Source organism: Canariomyces notabilis (assembly GCF_033297395.1).
Source record: "Canariomyces notabilis strain CBS 508.74 unplaced genomic scaffold N656scaffold_3, whole genome shotgun sequence".
NCBI lineage: Eukaryota > Fungi > Ascomycota > Sordariomycetes > Sordariales > Chaetomiaceae > Canariomyces > Canariomyces notabilis.
In genome coordinates, this window is record NW_027041825.1 from 1,035,319 (window position 1) to 1,051,924 (window position 16,606).

Consider the following 16,606-nt stretch of genomic DNA (forward strand, 5'->3'; position numbering starts at 1 on the left):
GCTCCTCGCCGCCAACAGAATCAGGCAAGGAAAAATTGAGCAAGCTGCGAGTGAAATGCTTGCAAGACGATTGCAATGGGCAGGGCATACGCACCAACCTCGAATTCCTGTAGTTAGTAGGGTCGAAGGAATCCGCCGAGTTCGTGATCGAGAGTCGGGAACAAAATTTTGGGAACTTTGCAGTTGTGGAAAAGCGAAAGCCCTAACCAGTTGGTTGAGCCGCTAGTACATACTGGGGCTAGCGTGTATGACCCGGGCTCCACAGATTTAAGCTCCCAGACTTCAAGTCTTCAGTTGGAGCCTTCACCGACCACAACCTTACAGATCCGCTTCATGAGAACTATTGGGAGCGGTTACCAGACAGAAATTGTCTTTGTGAATCCTATTGTAGATTCGAGTTTCAAATCAAGTTATAGCGGCTCCTCTATGTCGAAGACAATGAAACATTCACGTTCCACAGCCACATCTCGAAGCAACCTCACCACACACATACCTACCTTACTTACAATCCACCTGCAATGTGATAAGGCCCGATACATGATCCCCTTTACTGCCCCTGATTCTCGTCAACACCACCCTTTCCATGCTCCAAAGTCCTAACCACCGCCGCCAAAGCAAGCATCTGCCTCTTAGCCCCCAGTCCCCAACTCTCAGCCTTCGCCTTGGCATTGCTCTTGCCAAACAACCCCCTTGCCAACCCGTCCACCTCCTCGGCACCATCCACCTCACCATCGCCCTCCGCAAGAGGCCCATCGGAAGAGCTGGCCTCCGTAGAGCTGGGGTTAATCCAACCCTCGACGGCCTTCAGCGCAACCTCCTTGCCGCACGCCAACAGCTTGCTCATGCCCTCCTCATCCTGCTCCCACACTTTACGGGGAGACAGTGACGCCAGCGCCCCCGTGCCGTAATTTCCGCGCGTCTCGGCCTCTGTTTTAGCGTAGCACTTCAAGATGGACCGGCTCAGGCGCAGGAGCAGCTGGGTGTGCTCAAAAAGGGGGTTGTCGTCCGTTGAAAGGGTTTGAGCGGCTGCATGCAGCGTTGCGTACATCTCGGATAGGCCGTCGTCATTGGCTTCCTGTGGAGGAAGTGAAGAATGGTGAGTCATGCTATTTGGTTGGGTTAAGTGGGATAGTATGTTAGTGACGCCGTGATATCTTCTTCAATCTTCGCGGGAAGGGGTGCCTAGCAAGGGGTTGGGGTGCGCCTACAGATCTTGCCTGAGCTTCGATAGCGTCTCGAGAACTCTGTCTTGGCCTTGAGCCACTTGTTCTTTGAAGTGTTGGATGAAGTCCTTGGATTTCTTGTTTTGGTCCATCAAATGCTCTTCGATGGTGGTTGGCTTGGAGCCGGCGCTATAGTTGTGGGGATATGGTCAGAGGCTGTTCCTCGAGTGACTGTTAGGTGATTCCTACCGCCCAATATCTGCCAGCTCGTCATCTATGTTCGCGTCGAGTCTGGCGGTCCTTGCCGGGGCTTTTCTGGCTCGCTTGGCCGGCTTAGGCACAAAGGCGTCGCTATCCTGGTCGTTGCCATCAGGGGCGGATGAGCGTTTCGAGGCTCCATCAACGCGAGCACGGGACGGAGGAGGATTATTCGAGGATGGGGCGTCTTTAGATTTTCTTTTGGGTGGCATGGTGAGCCAAAATGTCTTCCAAATGAACCTGGACGGCAGGACAAGACAAGGAGGGAACCGGGTGGAAGAACACCTCGCGGAGATCTTGATCAATAGTGTGCTCACTGCTCAGCCGGGACGGGAGGTTACATGCCACCACTTCTTCGATAGTGATCATCCAAGCCAGACAGCTCAAAGACGGCGAGCACAGGGCTCCGAGTGGATATGACCTTACTTCTCGTCCATGATGGGAAGTTGCCAATGACGCCCTCAATACCTCCATGTCCTCCACCCCTTCCGCCTAGGCAAGATGAACACAGCTAGTTGGGAAAGTGCGGGGTGCCACCTACACCGGAAGGCACACTAGGACTGCATTGAAGCATCTCCCTCCATCCTTCTACGCGCATCTGAGGTTGAAGGTAAATTCAGTGCTCACGAAGTACTGACTGTGCTTAAAATACCTAAGTACTGCAGTAAGGTGCTTCGAGACACGCGTGGGAAGTCTGACGCTACTCTGTAGACGACGGTTAGATCTCAACTGCTATGTCTAAAACACCAATAGTCCCGGAGTAGTACATCAGGTTCTTGAAAGCAGCGCAAATCATATCCTGAAACAACGGATTTTGAATTCCAGCAACCATTCTAAACAGCCTTCTGTTAACCTACATGTAAACCACCTGGGACCACATGGATTGAGAGGCCATCTAACAGATCCCGCAAAAGTCAGAAGAGAGGGCACAAGAAGAGAACGAAGAAGAGAACGAAGAAAATAAATAAAACGAATAAAAACCGAACTCAAGAAATCTTCGTTATAATGCTATTTACAGGTATCCCATCCCTAACCAAGCTCATGTGTCCGCTTTTGTAATCTCCACATTACGCAATGCTCGTGCCAAAGCCCCTCTCTTTCTCTGTGTGTCTCTGTCTATGGCAAGGTCTTCAAGTTCGTCAAAGCAGAAAGACGAATCATCGCTCGGGTGGGAAAGGAAGAAATAGTAAGGAAAGAGTGTATCCGACCATCACCTGCCCAGGATTTTAATGAGAAGATTAACTAAACCCGAGACAAAGCCTGTAAGCCCGAAGGAGACAGAAAAGGAAGCGCAAAGAAGATTCATACTGTTGAGCGGCCCTGCCTTACCGTGGCCGGGCAGCCACACAAGCCCAAGACCTGGTTATTCGTCCCACGCCGAGCAAGATACCGGCTAACGACCTCTCTGCCTTCTCGCAAAACAAATTCGTCATCTTGGCATATTCCATTGCCTCATAATCGAAGGATCGGCCGCCTCTCAAAGTCTTTCAAGCCGTAGTCTCTTTCTTTTGTGTATCGCGGGACTAAATGATCGAGTCTTGTACGCTGGGAAATCAACATGTTCGAAGTCAAAGAAGGAAGACGATTAATATCGTTCAGTTGAGAGAAACTGCCGCCCTGGTGCTAGCGGGAATTCAACGACAGGCCTTGGAATGCTGCGAACAAATCTGGCTGTGTTCCAAGAGTCGGCACAACCTGGTCATGCGTCACAACTCCGGCGGACTGTGGGCTAGGAAAGCGCCCTCGCCCCGCATAGTCCCCTTGGGTGAAGCCACCCGTGAACGAATCCAGGCCCTGGACCGTGCCGGGAGCGTACGGTATGCCCCCTGCCCGACCGGCAGTTCCGAAGGCGCCATATGGGTTGTAGGGATAGCTGGGAACCGGATAGTTTGATCCGGTCTGAAACGTCGACTGAGCGCCGCGGCCTGCCTGACCAGATCCTGAATAGGTAGATTGTGTGTCTTGCTGCGCCTCTTGGCGGCGCGTGGCCGTAGCCGACCCACGGTTGACGACCGCCCCGGGGCCAACACCGCTTGGAGCCTGGAGCCCTAGAGTGGGAGTGGCGAAGGACGCAGGGTTGATTGCTGACATCCAAATGCGTGTCTTGTAGATTTTGAAAAGATCGGTAACGAGCGAGTTGAAGTTGATGTAGGTGTCGGCAAAGTAGTAAAAGGTCAGCTTCTTCCAGTCCCTGGTACAAAGAGTGTCAGCGTCAAGATCGGATTAGGGTACATCTGGTAGAGGAAGCGCAATCGGAGACTTACATTTGGAATTCGGCGTCCAAAATTTCCATGTTAAGGCCGTGCTCCTTAACCTTCTGCTGGCAGACACGCTTCGCCTTGGCCTCATTTCCTTCCTTGTCCCGCAAGGCATGGATCTCATGGCTTTGCGCAAGCCGCTTGATCAGCTTCGGCTTCAGTTCGCCGGCATTGGGTTCTTGTATATGGTGTTGGCTCGGCGGGCCCATACCGCCAACGGCACTACCCTGGAGTCCGTTAGAGGCCGCCATAAGACCAGCTCCGGAACCTTCCTGGGCCGCGGCCGCATTCTGGGAGTACATCATGAGCCACCTATACTGCTCCTCGGCATAATGTTCCTTGAGTTCCTTGGCGGTCTGCCAGTCTACGTTGTCGCGCGCAACGGTGCCGAGGTCGGTGCCGCGGTCGGCCTCCACTATCACCAGGTCGCCAGGCTTGACGGTCAAGCCGGTACCTTCCTGAATGTAAAATACATCTGCCCTGGCACATTTGAAAAGGACAATGTGGAGCGACTGGTTGTGACGAGGTTGTGACATGCCATACATATTCCGGTGGGGCGAGGTTTGTCGGTTGGCATAACTGCTCGGAATCCCGGTGTATGGTGTTGGATAGTGGCTGCTGTATGCCGTCTGTGCAAGCCCCTGCTGCGGGCCACCGGTAAAATAAGGGGAAACTAAAGGCACAGTTAGAGGGCCGTTGGAACGACATCTTCCGGATATCTTACCTTGGTTATTGATCGCAAAATTGGTGTTGTCGGGATACGCAGTTAGAAAATCCTGTGAATGAGCAACATCCTGGGCCATCTGTTCATGCGCCTGGACGGCTTCCCCGATGGAGCTGATCGAGGCTTGGCGCGTTGGTACGTCCGCAAAGGAGTGTCGCCTGCTCTGGGGCAAGTCCCCCAGTCCGCCAAACCCCAGTGAACTTTGCCAATACGCCTTCTTGACGTTCTCCAGTTTCCTGTTCTCCAGTTGATATGGGGATCTGAACGGACCGACACCATATTCGCTCATTCTTCGTGCGAGGCTCCTTCTAGCTGCCACATCAGATCCGTCATTCGCCTCGTCATGCTCGTCGATTGCGTAATCCGACTCTTCAGGGACAGGGTCTTGCAAGTAACCACTTCCCAGCCCATAAACTGAAGCTGTAGAGGCCCGGGGGCGAAGGCGAGCATTCTGATACTGCTGCTGTTGGCGCAGCATCATGTTCTCTCGGGTGAGCATCTCAATGGTCTTGGCCTGCTCTTGGTGCTGACTGCCCTGGAGCGAACCAGTGCTGTCGTCGTCGTCGTCCTCGTTCACCTTTCCGAGCATCGTACCATCGTTCGACATCTCACTCAGCATGCTAGGCCGAGAAGGGCGGTGCTGGAGACCAGAATGCGGAAACGGCCGACCGCGAGAACCCAGAATCGTAGATGGAGCCATCGAAGTGGCAGTGGTCTCCGGCTCTAGTTGGCCTACCGAGTAAGATTGCGAACGGTAAGCCTTTGGCGTCGGGTGCAGGGGAATTGCGAATGGAATCTGCGAGCTAGGAGGATCTCTCGGTGCAGGCGAGGTCTGTGTCAGCCCACCGTCAGAAGCGAAGAACGAGCCGCTTCCGGGCGGAACGGCCGAAGTCGGGGAAGGTAAGACTTCGGTCAGACGCGACGGCGGCTCCTTCCTCTCGGCATTCCAAATCCCCGCTCCCCAAGGGAATGAACCAGTTCCTGAGTGAGCTCGGCCAAGGACGGCAGCCGACGCCGAATGTGATCCCCAAGCCGTGACCCCTGACTCCGCAGAAGGCGTAGTTGGGTGGGAGGCTGTCGGTGACATTGAGCTGCTGGCGAAAGATTCCTTCCTCTGACGGGGAACAGGCTGGGAAGTGTCATTCAGCCAAGACGCACGCCGCACGGGTTTTGGTGGTTGGGCCGACGCAGGCGGATTTTCCTGACGGTGAGTGTCTGGTTCGTCATCCGAGCTTGCCAGTGCTTCCGAATCTGGCGTTGACCTTCGATTCAGCTTCTCGAGCAGTATTGCCTGGCTGCTGGGCGCACCAGCCGGGAAGCTTCCCGGTCCCGGCTTGGACGCGACGCCAGGTTTGATCCCGCCGGAGCTCATGGTTGAGTCCGTTTCTGGAAGGAAACTCGACAAGATGGATGCGAAGGCTCACACACACTGTTAACCTAGAAAAAAGTGCGCGTCAGGCAGCCGCAAGGGGCGAATCACGACAGAAGATGCTGTGATGCTAAAAACGAAGGAGGTTGTTGTGGCGAATTTGGACAGGACGACTGAAGGGCCAGTGTCAGCGTAGAATTAGAGTAATAAGTAGGGTTTCAGCTCGATACGCCGACGCCATCAAACTGAAGATGGGTTCCGAGTTCGACCAGAGAAAAGCGGCGAAAGGGTGAAGAAACAGTCGGCACGGTGAAGTCGGATGTTCGGCTTGACGGACTGGGAAGAAGAATAGGAGTACTTACGGAGCGCAGGCCGGATTATCGTCTATATTAACTGGGTATTTCCTTCCAGAGATCTATGTTTTCTTGAAATGCAGCTCGAAAAAGTCGTGACAAGGGATGCTAAAGAGACAACTAGTATTCGAATCGAGCCTGACGGTGATCGGAGGGCTGCCTACAAAGGCTGCTTGCCCGTGCAGCGATTACGGGCACAGCTCTTGCCCAAAGCGAGAGGCAATTGATCGACTGTGGATAGATAGGGAGGTAGTGTAGGACGGCTCAGCCTGCAGTGGTTCCGACCGACAGGGTGTACAGCCAAGGAACCCCAAGCCCTATCTCACGAGAACCCGACCTGGAGGTAAAGGCTATGCGATGCCGTGCGGGACAATGTGTGACCCGGTATGGTGTGCGCTGAGTCTGCGGGAGGATGCGACAGCGCTAATCACGATTTCCCATTGCAGGCACGAGAGGCTCAGCAGATGTGGGCGAGAGCGTGCTGCGTGTTGCCGCGAGTTTGGTGCGTCGCGGAGGGACTTGAAGTTGAAAAAATACCCGCGCCTTCGACGCCGCCTTTGCACGGGATGGGAAGAGAAGGAGGGTGATCCGGGACGGGAGGCGGAAAGATAAAAAGTGAAGATGTGTCGAGGTTCAAGGTTGATGTGAGAGGTGCAGGTCAACGTGCTCTGGGCAGGGTTCCATAAGGTGTGAGCGGGGAAAGCTGGAGGCAGGGCCGCTGATCGTTAGTGGCCAGTATGTACCCTTGTCGGTGGTTGCCAGGCCAGGTCTTAGCAGGCGAGCCAGGCCAGAACGACCCCAGGCCCGATTCACTCAATCCGCCGACAACCGTGGCAAATAACAAAGACCAAGATCAAGAGACTCGAAGACGTGGTCATGGAATCCTGGTCATTTCGTGCTGCATTGCCCTCGAGCTTGGATTCGAGAATGACGGAAGATCTCAGACGAGGTAGTCTCGTGCGAACTGTCGTCTTTTGTTAGCTGTTAGTGGTCGATGGTGGAGACAGCCTCTCGAAGTTGCAGACAAAGACACCGTTTGTGGACCTCTTGCACATCCCGGCCGTGCAGAAAGACCGCGAGCGTTCGGGAACGGGATGCAGGGGGGCGAATGACGAAAAATCATAGTCTACACTAAAAGGAGGTGGAGACGACGAAGCCCATATGAAGAGGGGGCATTGATCGATGAGAGAGGGTGCTGCGCTCTACACTGCTGTGTATATGGGACGCGCAGGTGGTCACCCCATGGACAACCAAAATGTGGCGTCCTTTCTTCGGTGGGGTGTGAAGCATTGCAGCCCGGCTGTCCACTCACCGGCAATGCATGGATGAAGCAATTCATCAGTTTTGACGTTTAAAGTGTAATGTAGAGGAATCTCGGCCTCTCGTGCACGGTGCCTTGCACAGTATCACTTGTTGAACTTGTTACACACTATGGTTAGATGGTCCCTCTCCTCGAATCAACAAGCTTTTGAGCAGCATGTAGGACGTGTAAGTAAGGGCATTTTAGCATCCTAACGATACCAAAGGAAATCCGAGTCGTGTCGTTGGAGGTGGCACGAGGTTAGTGGAGACTCCACATACCACAAAAGGGGATCTGCAAGTGGTTCCTGCTGAACCGAGGATCCGGGGCGCCGTTAGGGCATACTTTAGGTCTTTTGCTCCTTTTGTTTCCAGTATGACGCTCTGTGATCTGTGTTCGGTTCCATCACCGAGCTCTCCAACCTGGGGTCGACGGCTTGGTAAGTTACAGCACATAATACGCCACAGTGAGACGGACTGGAGAGCTAAGGATGTGTAAGGTATGCACGTGTAGTACGCCACAAGTGCGCCCAAACGGCTTCAAGCCAAGAGAGTCAAGCTCAATTTTTCCAGCTTGCTTCTGGTGATATAAAACAGGTGGTCGTACATACCCACCTAAGGTAATATGTCGTTGACTTAGACAGAACAAGCTGAGGTGATTTATCAAAGTACGTATCCAAGTCCACATCCATACTGTGCGAAGGCTCCAGTGATCCCTGATCCCTGCATGACCTCCGATTGGCAAGTCCAGGGGTCCTTCGACTGGGGCGCGGGGAAGGAGGGGGTCATGACCTTGCTTGTCCAATGCGCGGCGCTCGAGACGGCATCATTGGGTAAGGTTCCCGGGGAACGCCCTCAAACATTACATACACAGTGGTCCTGTGTGCGGTCGTACCAAGAACGCTTGATTGCGAAACGATACTTCGTCGACAGAGAGCAAGATATAGAAAAGTTGCTCTGTACGTCGATTCACCTCATCGACTTTTCCACCCCCCAGCTGTCTGGCTTTCTTGGATTTGAAGGGCTAAGCTTAGAGCACGTGATGCTTTTTGCTGCCCGAATGGCTTGATGTTCTTTACGATTACTCTTGAGTCCTGAGAAGCCGGCAACAATATGGACTGCTTCAGTCTGCTTGAACCCGCCTCCGCCATGCATGGACCGAGATATAGTTCGTCTCCGCAGACAGGTTGACGGCCCATGTGCAGCTGTTGGACCCGTTCGCTGAGCTGCAGGCGGCCCAAAACGGTTGGGTGCAGAACTCTTAGAACCTAGGGAGCCAATGCTCACCGAACTGATGTGCTCCTCCGGACTCACGAGACTGCGGGCAAACTAACACGGCTTCCAAAGCATGAATTCCTTTCTAAATCAGCTCAGCGGCCCGTTGATGGTTCAGATGCACACCTGCACTGTCGAGTTTCCCGTCACCGCCAAAAAACGAATAGAAACCCTACGGCTAGGCGAAACGAGTGAAGGAGAGGGGGAATGCCGCGTCCTGCGGTGCGACCGCACTAGGGATGCCCTTGAGAAGGGTGAGACTACCGCAACACCGCAACTGGCCATGGCCGTCCGTGGCGTTGATGCTGTTACCGAATGGTGGATGCCCGGGCCAGAAGAGTCGTCGGTGCTTGACTCGGCACGATGCCCGGCCTAGACAAAGGCAAGTGGATGTTTTTGGAGGCCGACAGCCGTAATGCATCACGAGGGGCCCGATCGTTGAGGGCTGCCGTCAAGACCGTTTTCCTGTCACTGCGTTTGTCGTCCGATCCAGGGACAACAGCTAGGTGATCGAAACAGACTCATTGGCGCCGAAGTGGTTGAATCTAGGTATATAAGCCAAAGCCAGAACCTGATGGGTATCCCGCATCTAACCGGTAGCCTGATCATTGCACCCAGCAGCGTCATCTCCAGATCACTGTCTCCAGATGGCGGCGGCGAATGCGGACGGAACCCATACCCGCCCTGATGCGTGTAAAAATGGACATGTGTATGTCAGATCGCCAATGCAAGAATTAGACGTCTCCCGTGAAAGAGAATTCCAATATTCCAGGCGGAGACGGCCCACTCATCAGCCTAAATGCGCCTACCTCATCCTACATCCAGCAGCAACCCCAGATATTACGATGATGGATGTCCAAGCTGCTCTCCCTCTTGGAGTTTCCCGAACGACCCTTCAAGCAACACGCGCCCCCTAAGTTAGCAGAGAACACGCCGTTCGCCCTCGGCTTCAAACATAGGTTGGTGCTACTCTAGCAAGCCAGCGGTACATACCCCGCGGAAGCCCGAGCACAGATCCGTTACATCTCGGCGTAGATGTTTCCGTCTTTCAAGACCGGAAAGCTAACCAAGGTAGTGTAGTGTAGTGTAGTGTAGTGTAGTAATCGGTTCGCTAGGGATTTACCCCGGATTTTCGATCGATTTGGGTCAGCGGCCCTTGGTCTGGTTGGTGGTAGAGGCAAAGGGGAACCCACATCGTAACACACCCCAGCGTAGTACTACCTTATTCTATCCCTCCACAGTGCAGCATTCCGGACAGTTGCGTCCCTCACAGCAGAAAGTATAGGCGAGTAGTGTCTGGGTGCCTTATGGCTCATCCATCGCTCCATGGGAACACAGGCATTGAAAAGGAGAATGGCTTCAGCCACTCAGGCCTTGGTTCAAGACTCACCACTTGCCGGACGTGGACTGGCGCATACCAAAGAAGCTTCGACCGGCTTCGACTTTGATTAAGGTCTACACGTGGAGCGACGCCGAGGACCTCTAGTACTAGTGATGGCGTGAAGGTATGTGTGGCCATGGTAGGAATCTTACTGTATAGGTAGTATACCTGAACTGTCCGAAAGAAGTCCGTGGCAGAGGGGAAAGACATCGTGATAGACCCATGATCCTCCAGCTCTCGCCACAATACAACTCCGTTGACTATTCGGGGTGCAATCTAACGCCACTTGACCGGTCCTTCCCGTAGCAAGGCGGGACAGAGCGACTGGGCAAGCAGTCGAATCACACCCAGAAATCTGGAAAGTGGTTGCTGAAACTTATGATCAGTATACTATCGACTACTCTTGCCAGAATCTGCCGCTTTGCGACTAGTATGTCTGAGGTTCAGTTGTCGACCAAGGTTGACATGACCTATGAGGTGCTGCTACTTCCACTGTTAATCGATACTCAGCTTTCAAGGCGATAAATGTCGCCTCAGCTGAGATTGCTCCTCAACAGCGCTCCATTCTCCGAATGGCTCTATATGATGCCGCGATATAACGCCGTAATAGCACCTCGACTTGCCAAACGCTGACAACAGGAGATCAGTTCGCTTTAGCATGTGGTGGCGAACATTGAGGGAACACCAGGCTTGGCTGGCAGTTTTAGCCAGGAACAGAATCGAGCGAATCCTTGCCCACGGTCGAAGGGGGAACCGAGCCCTTCTGCGCCTTGAGCTTCTCCTCGAACTTGGCAAACTCTTGCATAGCAATCTCCTCTTCCTTATCCATGACCTGATGAACGCCTTTGACTTCCTCAATCTGCGCAGATGTCAGCTCCTCGTCCGCGTCGGGGGACCCCTGGGAATCCCAATAGCCGAACCGATATCCTGGGGGAAGGGAAGACCTACGTAATGCATCAACATGCCCTCAATCCCATTTTTGAGCGTCACAGTGCTGGAGTCGCACGTCCGGCATGCGCCACGCAGCTTCAACAGCACGTAGCCGTTCTCAAAGCCGCGAAACTCAATGTCGCCGCCGTCTTCCTGGATAGCTGGCCGGATCCGCGTCTCAAGCAGCTCCTTAATCATCCCGACCACCTCACTGTCGTTCTCGTTGTAGCTAAGACTGTCCTCCTCGGGCATTTCCTGCCCGTCCTCGGCACCCGCCGCCGCAGCGCCGCCTTCCTTGCCCGCCGCCCCACGCTCCGACACGTTGACTATGGGCTGCCCGGACGTGATGGCCTCGGTGATAAGTGAGAACACCTCGGGCCGAATGTGTGCCCAGTTGGCGTCGGAGGCTTTGGTCACGGTGATGAAATCGGTACCGTAAAAGACCGAGGTGACTCCGTCGATGTTCATGAGCTGCGCGGCGAGCGGCGACGGGTAGGGCGGCGAAATGGTTGAGCGCGGCGAGAGATACTCTATGAAGGGCGAGGATATGCCTTCGGGAAGAACCCGGTAGTTGGGCAGGAACTTGAGGGCATCGGGGTTTGGCGTGTTCTCCGTTTGGATGAAGATGGTGCGCCGGGACCCTGATAGGAAGTCCCAATGACGGTGCGTCGGTTGCAGTCGCGGACGGAGACGTGCGGCGGCCGGGAAGGAGCCGGCGACAGTGTGTGCTTGTCTTACGGCAGCTGCGGTTTGCTGAAGCCGAAAGCAGGCTGTTGATGTCTTAGCTGGGCGAGTTGTTTTTGAAACTAGAGGCCCAAGGCCTCGTAATAGCCTGTTAGAAGGCATTGTGGGTGCCATTCCCGGGGTTGGTGTTGGACGAATATCGCAGTGAGTTTAAGGTTCAAAAAGGAAAGGAAGCGGGTTGAGAATGTGGAAGAATGCAAAGACGTGGCGGAGCTTCTGAATTGCCGCAAGTTGCCTGCGACAGGGCTGTTCAATCATCGAAGCCGCTGACAAAAGCGATTCCGATTCCGATCGGCGGACCCTGGGTTTGTTTGCGACTTTGCGTCATATCGTTCTCGGTTCTCGGCACCCACCTAAATTTTCATCGGGCCGCCTTCAGCGCTGGGAAAAGACCGCGTCCCGAGCTTCTAAAGGTTCTGCGTTCTCACTGGACAAATCCACTGCTAATCGCCACTTTCACTTACGGATACAACCGCCAGCACCCGAAACCGAATCTTGGAAAGCCGCTTACTGTGATCACCTGCAGCACGCGACCCGAAGGAATCTATCGAGTCAGAACGCAAGGAACCCAGGCCCCATTGTTGCAACGGGTATGCAGCGCGTCAGCTCGGAACCAGCCGAGCGGAACCGCGTTAATTGGCCCTGATCCTGCGCGACATTCGACTTCATCATACCTCGGTGCAAACGTCGGTATCTTCTATCTTCAAAACAACCAAATTCCGGAGAAATGGACCCTTCAAGCCAAAACGCCGGCAGCAGCAGAAGCTCCACGCTGTCTGTCGACGACGACTTGCCAGCCGAGCAGACCGCCATGCTCCGCCCTGGTCCGTCAGAGCCGAGCGTTGCGGCTCCAGCGGAGCCTCCCGCCGTCGCAGATTCGGGCGCAAGTCCCGGACCGCCATCACCCCCGGCAAAGAAACCCGAGCCCAAGCTGTGCGGTGTATGCAGCGCTCAACCGGGCAAGTACAAGTGCCCGAGGTGCTCAATGCCATAGTATGTCCCTTCCTCTTCCCCTTCCCATTCCCCTTCCGATCTCTGGGCCAGCACACGCAAACCAAAACCCACTCCAATTCCCCTAACCATCAGCGCAACAGCTGCTCCGTAGCCTGCAACAAACAGCACAAAGAAAACCACCCGCCCGACCCGCCTCCGCCTGAGCGCCAGCCCGAAGCGCAAAACCCCACCCCTACCCAGGAATCCGCCGCCGCTACCGACGACGACCCTTACACGATCCTCCTCGACCATCGCGAAGCCTTTGCCCGCCTCTTTCAGAAATACCCCACCCTCGCGGCGGAGCTCAACCGCATTCAACAAGCCACCCTCCCTCCGCCAGCAGCAGACGACGATACCAACGGTAGACACAACCAGCAGCAGCGGCGGGGGCAGGGGCGGGCTGTTCCCTGGACGCGAGACGTGGGCTTGCGCAAGGGCGCCGCGGCGCTCCGCAAGGCCCGCACAGACCCGTCCGAGACGGGCGACGGGGTACGCGAGTTCTGTGAGTTGGTGCTGTTTCTTCTGTCCAAGCAGGAGGAGCAGCAAAAGGAGAAGGAGAAGCGCGGGGTGATTGGGAGGGTCAGGGAGGAGGTGGCGGCTGAGGAGATGGGGGTTATCGAGCGCTTATTGAGGGAGGAGGGGGGTTAGCGGGATCGGAGTTAATGAGAGTGCTTTGGTTTGGAGTTGGAGTGGTCGAATTGGACCTTGGGGGATTGGAGAGCAATGGCGTCTTGGTGCTGGCTTAGATCATGCGGGTTTATGGCCTCAGGGCCCGGGTTGGTTGGGTCCTGGAGAACACACGGGAATACCACTGAAGAGTTCGGTGCGAGCATCATCCATCTTTATTATCATTACTGCAGACATTACATTCCCGCATCCCTCCCTTTTTCATCCAAGACTATCCAGGTAAGGCGCACCCGGGAAGATTCCCAAGTCGGATAACTCAAGCAGACGACACTACTCTGCAAGTGACTAACGTTTGAACTTCGCAAAGAAGCCGGCCTTTGGCGATTTGGGCGACTTGGGCGACCATTGCTCCTCTGCACCTACCCCTTTCTCATGGGCCGACGACGACGACGAAGATCCCTTCCCCGCGATGCGCCCGCGCAGCGTCCACAGAGAATCTGCCTTGCGCAGCAATGGAGCCAGATGGAGTTTCTGCCGTGCCCGTGACTCGTCGCTCTGCGTCCAGTCCACTCGCCGTTCGTAATGTGGACACGATTCCTCCGGCGGCAGATCCTCGACATCCTCAATGACGTCTATCAATGGCTCCATCAGCATGAAGGACCGGCGGTTGTTGTTGTTATCCTCTGCTCTTTGCTCAAACAAATCATTCTTGTTCGAACTGCCGGTACTGTTCCGCCGGGCGTAAGCCTGCTGGTGCTGATAATGGTTCGAGCGCCCTTCCCCCGATTTAATCCGGGATAGCTCGCCCTCAAGCGTGTGCTTGTCCGCCGAATGCCGGTGGTGCTGCTGCGTCCCGCGGTCCATCTGCGCTGCTTCGTCAAGGATGCGGCTCCGCTGAAACTGATTCCGGTCGAAGAGCTTGTCTCGCTGACTTTGGCTGCGCCGCAGCGCCCGCGAAAACTCGGGCGGTGCGACAGCCGTCTCGTTCACCCCCGGCCTGGTTGTCCTGTCCCCTTCCAGATGGAATTTGAGTGCGTGTTTGGAGAGCTTGTGGACGAGGTTAGTGTTGTTTCGCATGTTGTCCACGGTGGTGGTCCTTGTGAATTGCTTCGCGGCTTCTTTCGGGACGTAGTGTTGCTCGCCTTGCTGAGGTCGTGTGGCGTCAGGGGCTGCCTCGGTAACGACCGTGGGAGAAGGCTTGTGCTTCGCGGACTTGGACATCTTCATTTCAGTCGTGAGATCGGCCGAAGCCGCTGCGGCTTCTTGCCGGCCTTCGCAGCCAGGTTTCCTGCCGTCTCTGCACCGAGTGCTCGACTCTCTTGGTTCCGACGGGTCACCTCGGGCGAGTCGCTTTCGCTCTGCTTGACTTTGCTGTTCTGCGAGAACAATATACAGTCGGCGAGTCAACTCGTCGGGGTCAAATTCCCCCCTCGCCACATGGGCCGGGGCCTTGGATGGCCTTCCGGTCAACCGACGGGCGGCGGCAGCCGGCTCCCGGGCGTGGCTCATCTTGAACTGCATTGGCCAAGGTTGGCTGAGGAACATGAGCTCGGGACGATTGAAACGGGTATTAGGCGCCTGGTAAATGCCCTGACAGGAGGTCCAGGCTTAGACTAGCTCAGAGTCGGAGCCGAGGTGCTTTGGAGGACGCGTTTGAAAATGGTCAATAGCCGTCCCTCGGCCCCTTGCCAGCGGGGTTTAAACGGTGCGGTCCAGGCTGTATGGCGAGTCGGCGTAGGTTTACCCGGGGAAGATGGTGCCTGTGCTTGGTCAGATCAGCAATTCCTCTTACAGTGGCCCGAGACTGGTGGGCGAGAGTCACCGTCTGAGAGGGCAAGGGAATTATACCACTTGACCAGTCTTAACCGGAGTACCGTTGGCTTCCCCCCACTTTCTGCTAATTAGTGTAGTGTGATGCCCCGGTCAGATGGCAAAGGGACTCGACCAAAGTAAAAAAGGGACCTGGGGCCCCCATAAAATCCCAAAGGGCAACCAAACCAAGCGTCGATCCGGGGCCGGCTCTTGTGTGCAGGACTAGTGGGAGGAGCGTGGTAACAATCAACGGGAAGAGAGGGCAAAGAACACGGGTGCGGACGCAGAGGATGTAGCATTGCAACCAAGTCGAGCAACAAAGTTTGAGGATCAGATGCCGGATATTATTCTAACGAAACCCTGAAAAACAGGCATTTGTCCTCTTCCCCCCCCGATTCGCGCTGGCCTGGCGCCGGGGCTGCAAGGGGTCCGGATGCAGGCTAGTAGGATGGTCGGGTCATTTGACTCTGTGCTACTGCCGGAAGGGAGCACGCATGGCCTCCTCTCCGCTCCGCTTCGAGATCAAGTTTGTTTGCTTGCTCTTTTTCCATTCTCAGCACTCGGCTTGATTTCTTGGCCTGGTCCATGAAATCAATACTCAGTACAGAGCAAGTGCTTGAACCACACAAAAAGGGAAAAATGAGGGAAATGTGGAAAATACGAAGCCTAAAACAGGAGGCTTTATCCGCCAATTGTCACGAGTTGTCGTGTGACTTGCTAACGCGAGAGAGGGAGGGGCACATGCAAAAAAACGACGTCTCGCTTGCCCGGTTCGTCGCATCGAAAAGACTGATGGCGGATGGCCAGCTCTGAGTGTGGGTCTGGGGAATCGACAGCTTGGTTGGATTGGTCTGGCCGAGGAAAGGTGTTGGGTTTGACTCCGTACCCTTGTTCCAATGAGTTATGTTGGGAAGGTGCAAAAAGTGCAAACTGCGAGGACGAGATCTTGCTCAGCCATCTCCCAGCTTTGACCGTATAGTCGTTTGTAACCTAGCCCGATCCCTCTTATGAGCCGAGCGAGTTCTGTGTAACCGTCTTTTGCGCAGGTAGAGTCTTTGAATTCCACAGTTACCGGTTTGTAGTTAGCAAGGTAATAAACTTCCGTATGAAGCAACTTCTATACGAGACGTTGGTACTTTCGAAAGATGCATATTCCCGGTTGCTTGTGACGTTCCGATGCATACCACTGTGCATCTCCAGGGTCTTCGACGACGGGACTTCTCATGTGGCCGACCGGCTGTAAAGACCTCAATTTTCAGATATGTGTTGATATGATACGACTAGTTATCTGTATTTGTGTGGGACAGATAACTTTCAGGGAGGCGCGATTCCTTCTGAATGTCTCGTCTAGACTCCCAATTAGGCGTCAATGAGGGTTGCCAAAGTCGAGAATGCTGAATCTGGAGCAAGTGTTTTCACC

At 54.8% G+C, this 16,606-nt stretch overlaps 5 protein-coding genes across 5 annotated transcripts; 1 reads left to right on the forward strand and 4 right to left on the reverse strand.

Moving 5' to 3' along the window:
* Window positions 1–547: 547 nt before the first annotated feature.
* N656DRAFT_795477 (uncharacterized protein) lies at window positions 548–1,633 on the reverse strand (the record flags this gene model as incomplete). Its single annotated transcript, XM_064817417.1, has 3 exons — window positions 548–1,106; window positions 1,209–1,352; window positions 1,413–1,633. 3 exons carry the CDS (start codon window positions 1,631–1,633, stop codon window positions 548–550), a joined length of 924 nt encoding a protein of 307 aa, XP_064673350.1.
* A 1,411-nt stretch (window positions 1,634–3,044) lies between these two features.
* On the reverse strand, window positions 3,045–5,775 carry N656DRAFT_795478 (PSP1-domain-containing protein; the record flags this gene model as incomplete). Its single annotated transcript, XM_064817418.1, has 3 exons — window positions 3,045–3,612; window positions 3,686–4,352; window positions 4,404–5,775. 3 exons carry the CDS (start codon window positions 5,773–5,775, stop codon window positions 3,045–3,047), a joined length of 2,607 nt encoding a protein of 868 aa, XP_064673351.1.
* Window positions 5,776–10,783: 5,008 nt separating this feature from the next.
* Window positions 10,784–11,856, reverse strand: N656DRAFT_703209 (uncharacterized protein; the record flags this gene model as incomplete). Its single annotated transcript, XM_064811087.1, has 2 exons — window positions 10,784–10,939; window positions 11,029–11,856. 2 exons carry the CDS (start codon window positions 11,854–11,856, stop codon window positions 10,784–10,786), a joined length of 984 nt encoding a protein of 327 aa, XP_064673352.1.
* Window positions 11,857–12,481: 625 nt separating this feature from the next.
* N656DRAFT_826922 (uncharacterized protein) lies at window positions 12,482–13,395 on the forward strand (the record flags this gene model as incomplete). Its single annotated transcript, XM_064818491.1, has 2 exons — window positions 12,482–12,747; window positions 12,849–13,395. 2 exons carry the CDS (start codon window positions 12,482–12,484, stop codon window positions 13,393–13,395), a joined length of 813 nt encoding a protein of 270 aa, XP_064673353.1.
* A 173-nt stretch (window positions 13,396–13,568) lies between these two features.
* On the reverse strand, window positions 13,569–15,334 carry N656DRAFT_826923 (uncharacterized protein). The gene has a single exon (XM_064818492.1). It carries the CDS (start codon window positions 14,917–14,919, stop codon window positions 13,720–13,722), a length of 1,200 nt encoding a protein of 399 aa, XP_064673354.1. The 5' UTR covers window positions 14,920–15,334; the 3' UTR covers window positions 13,569–13,719.
* Window positions 15,335–16,606: the final 1,272 nt, after the last annotated feature.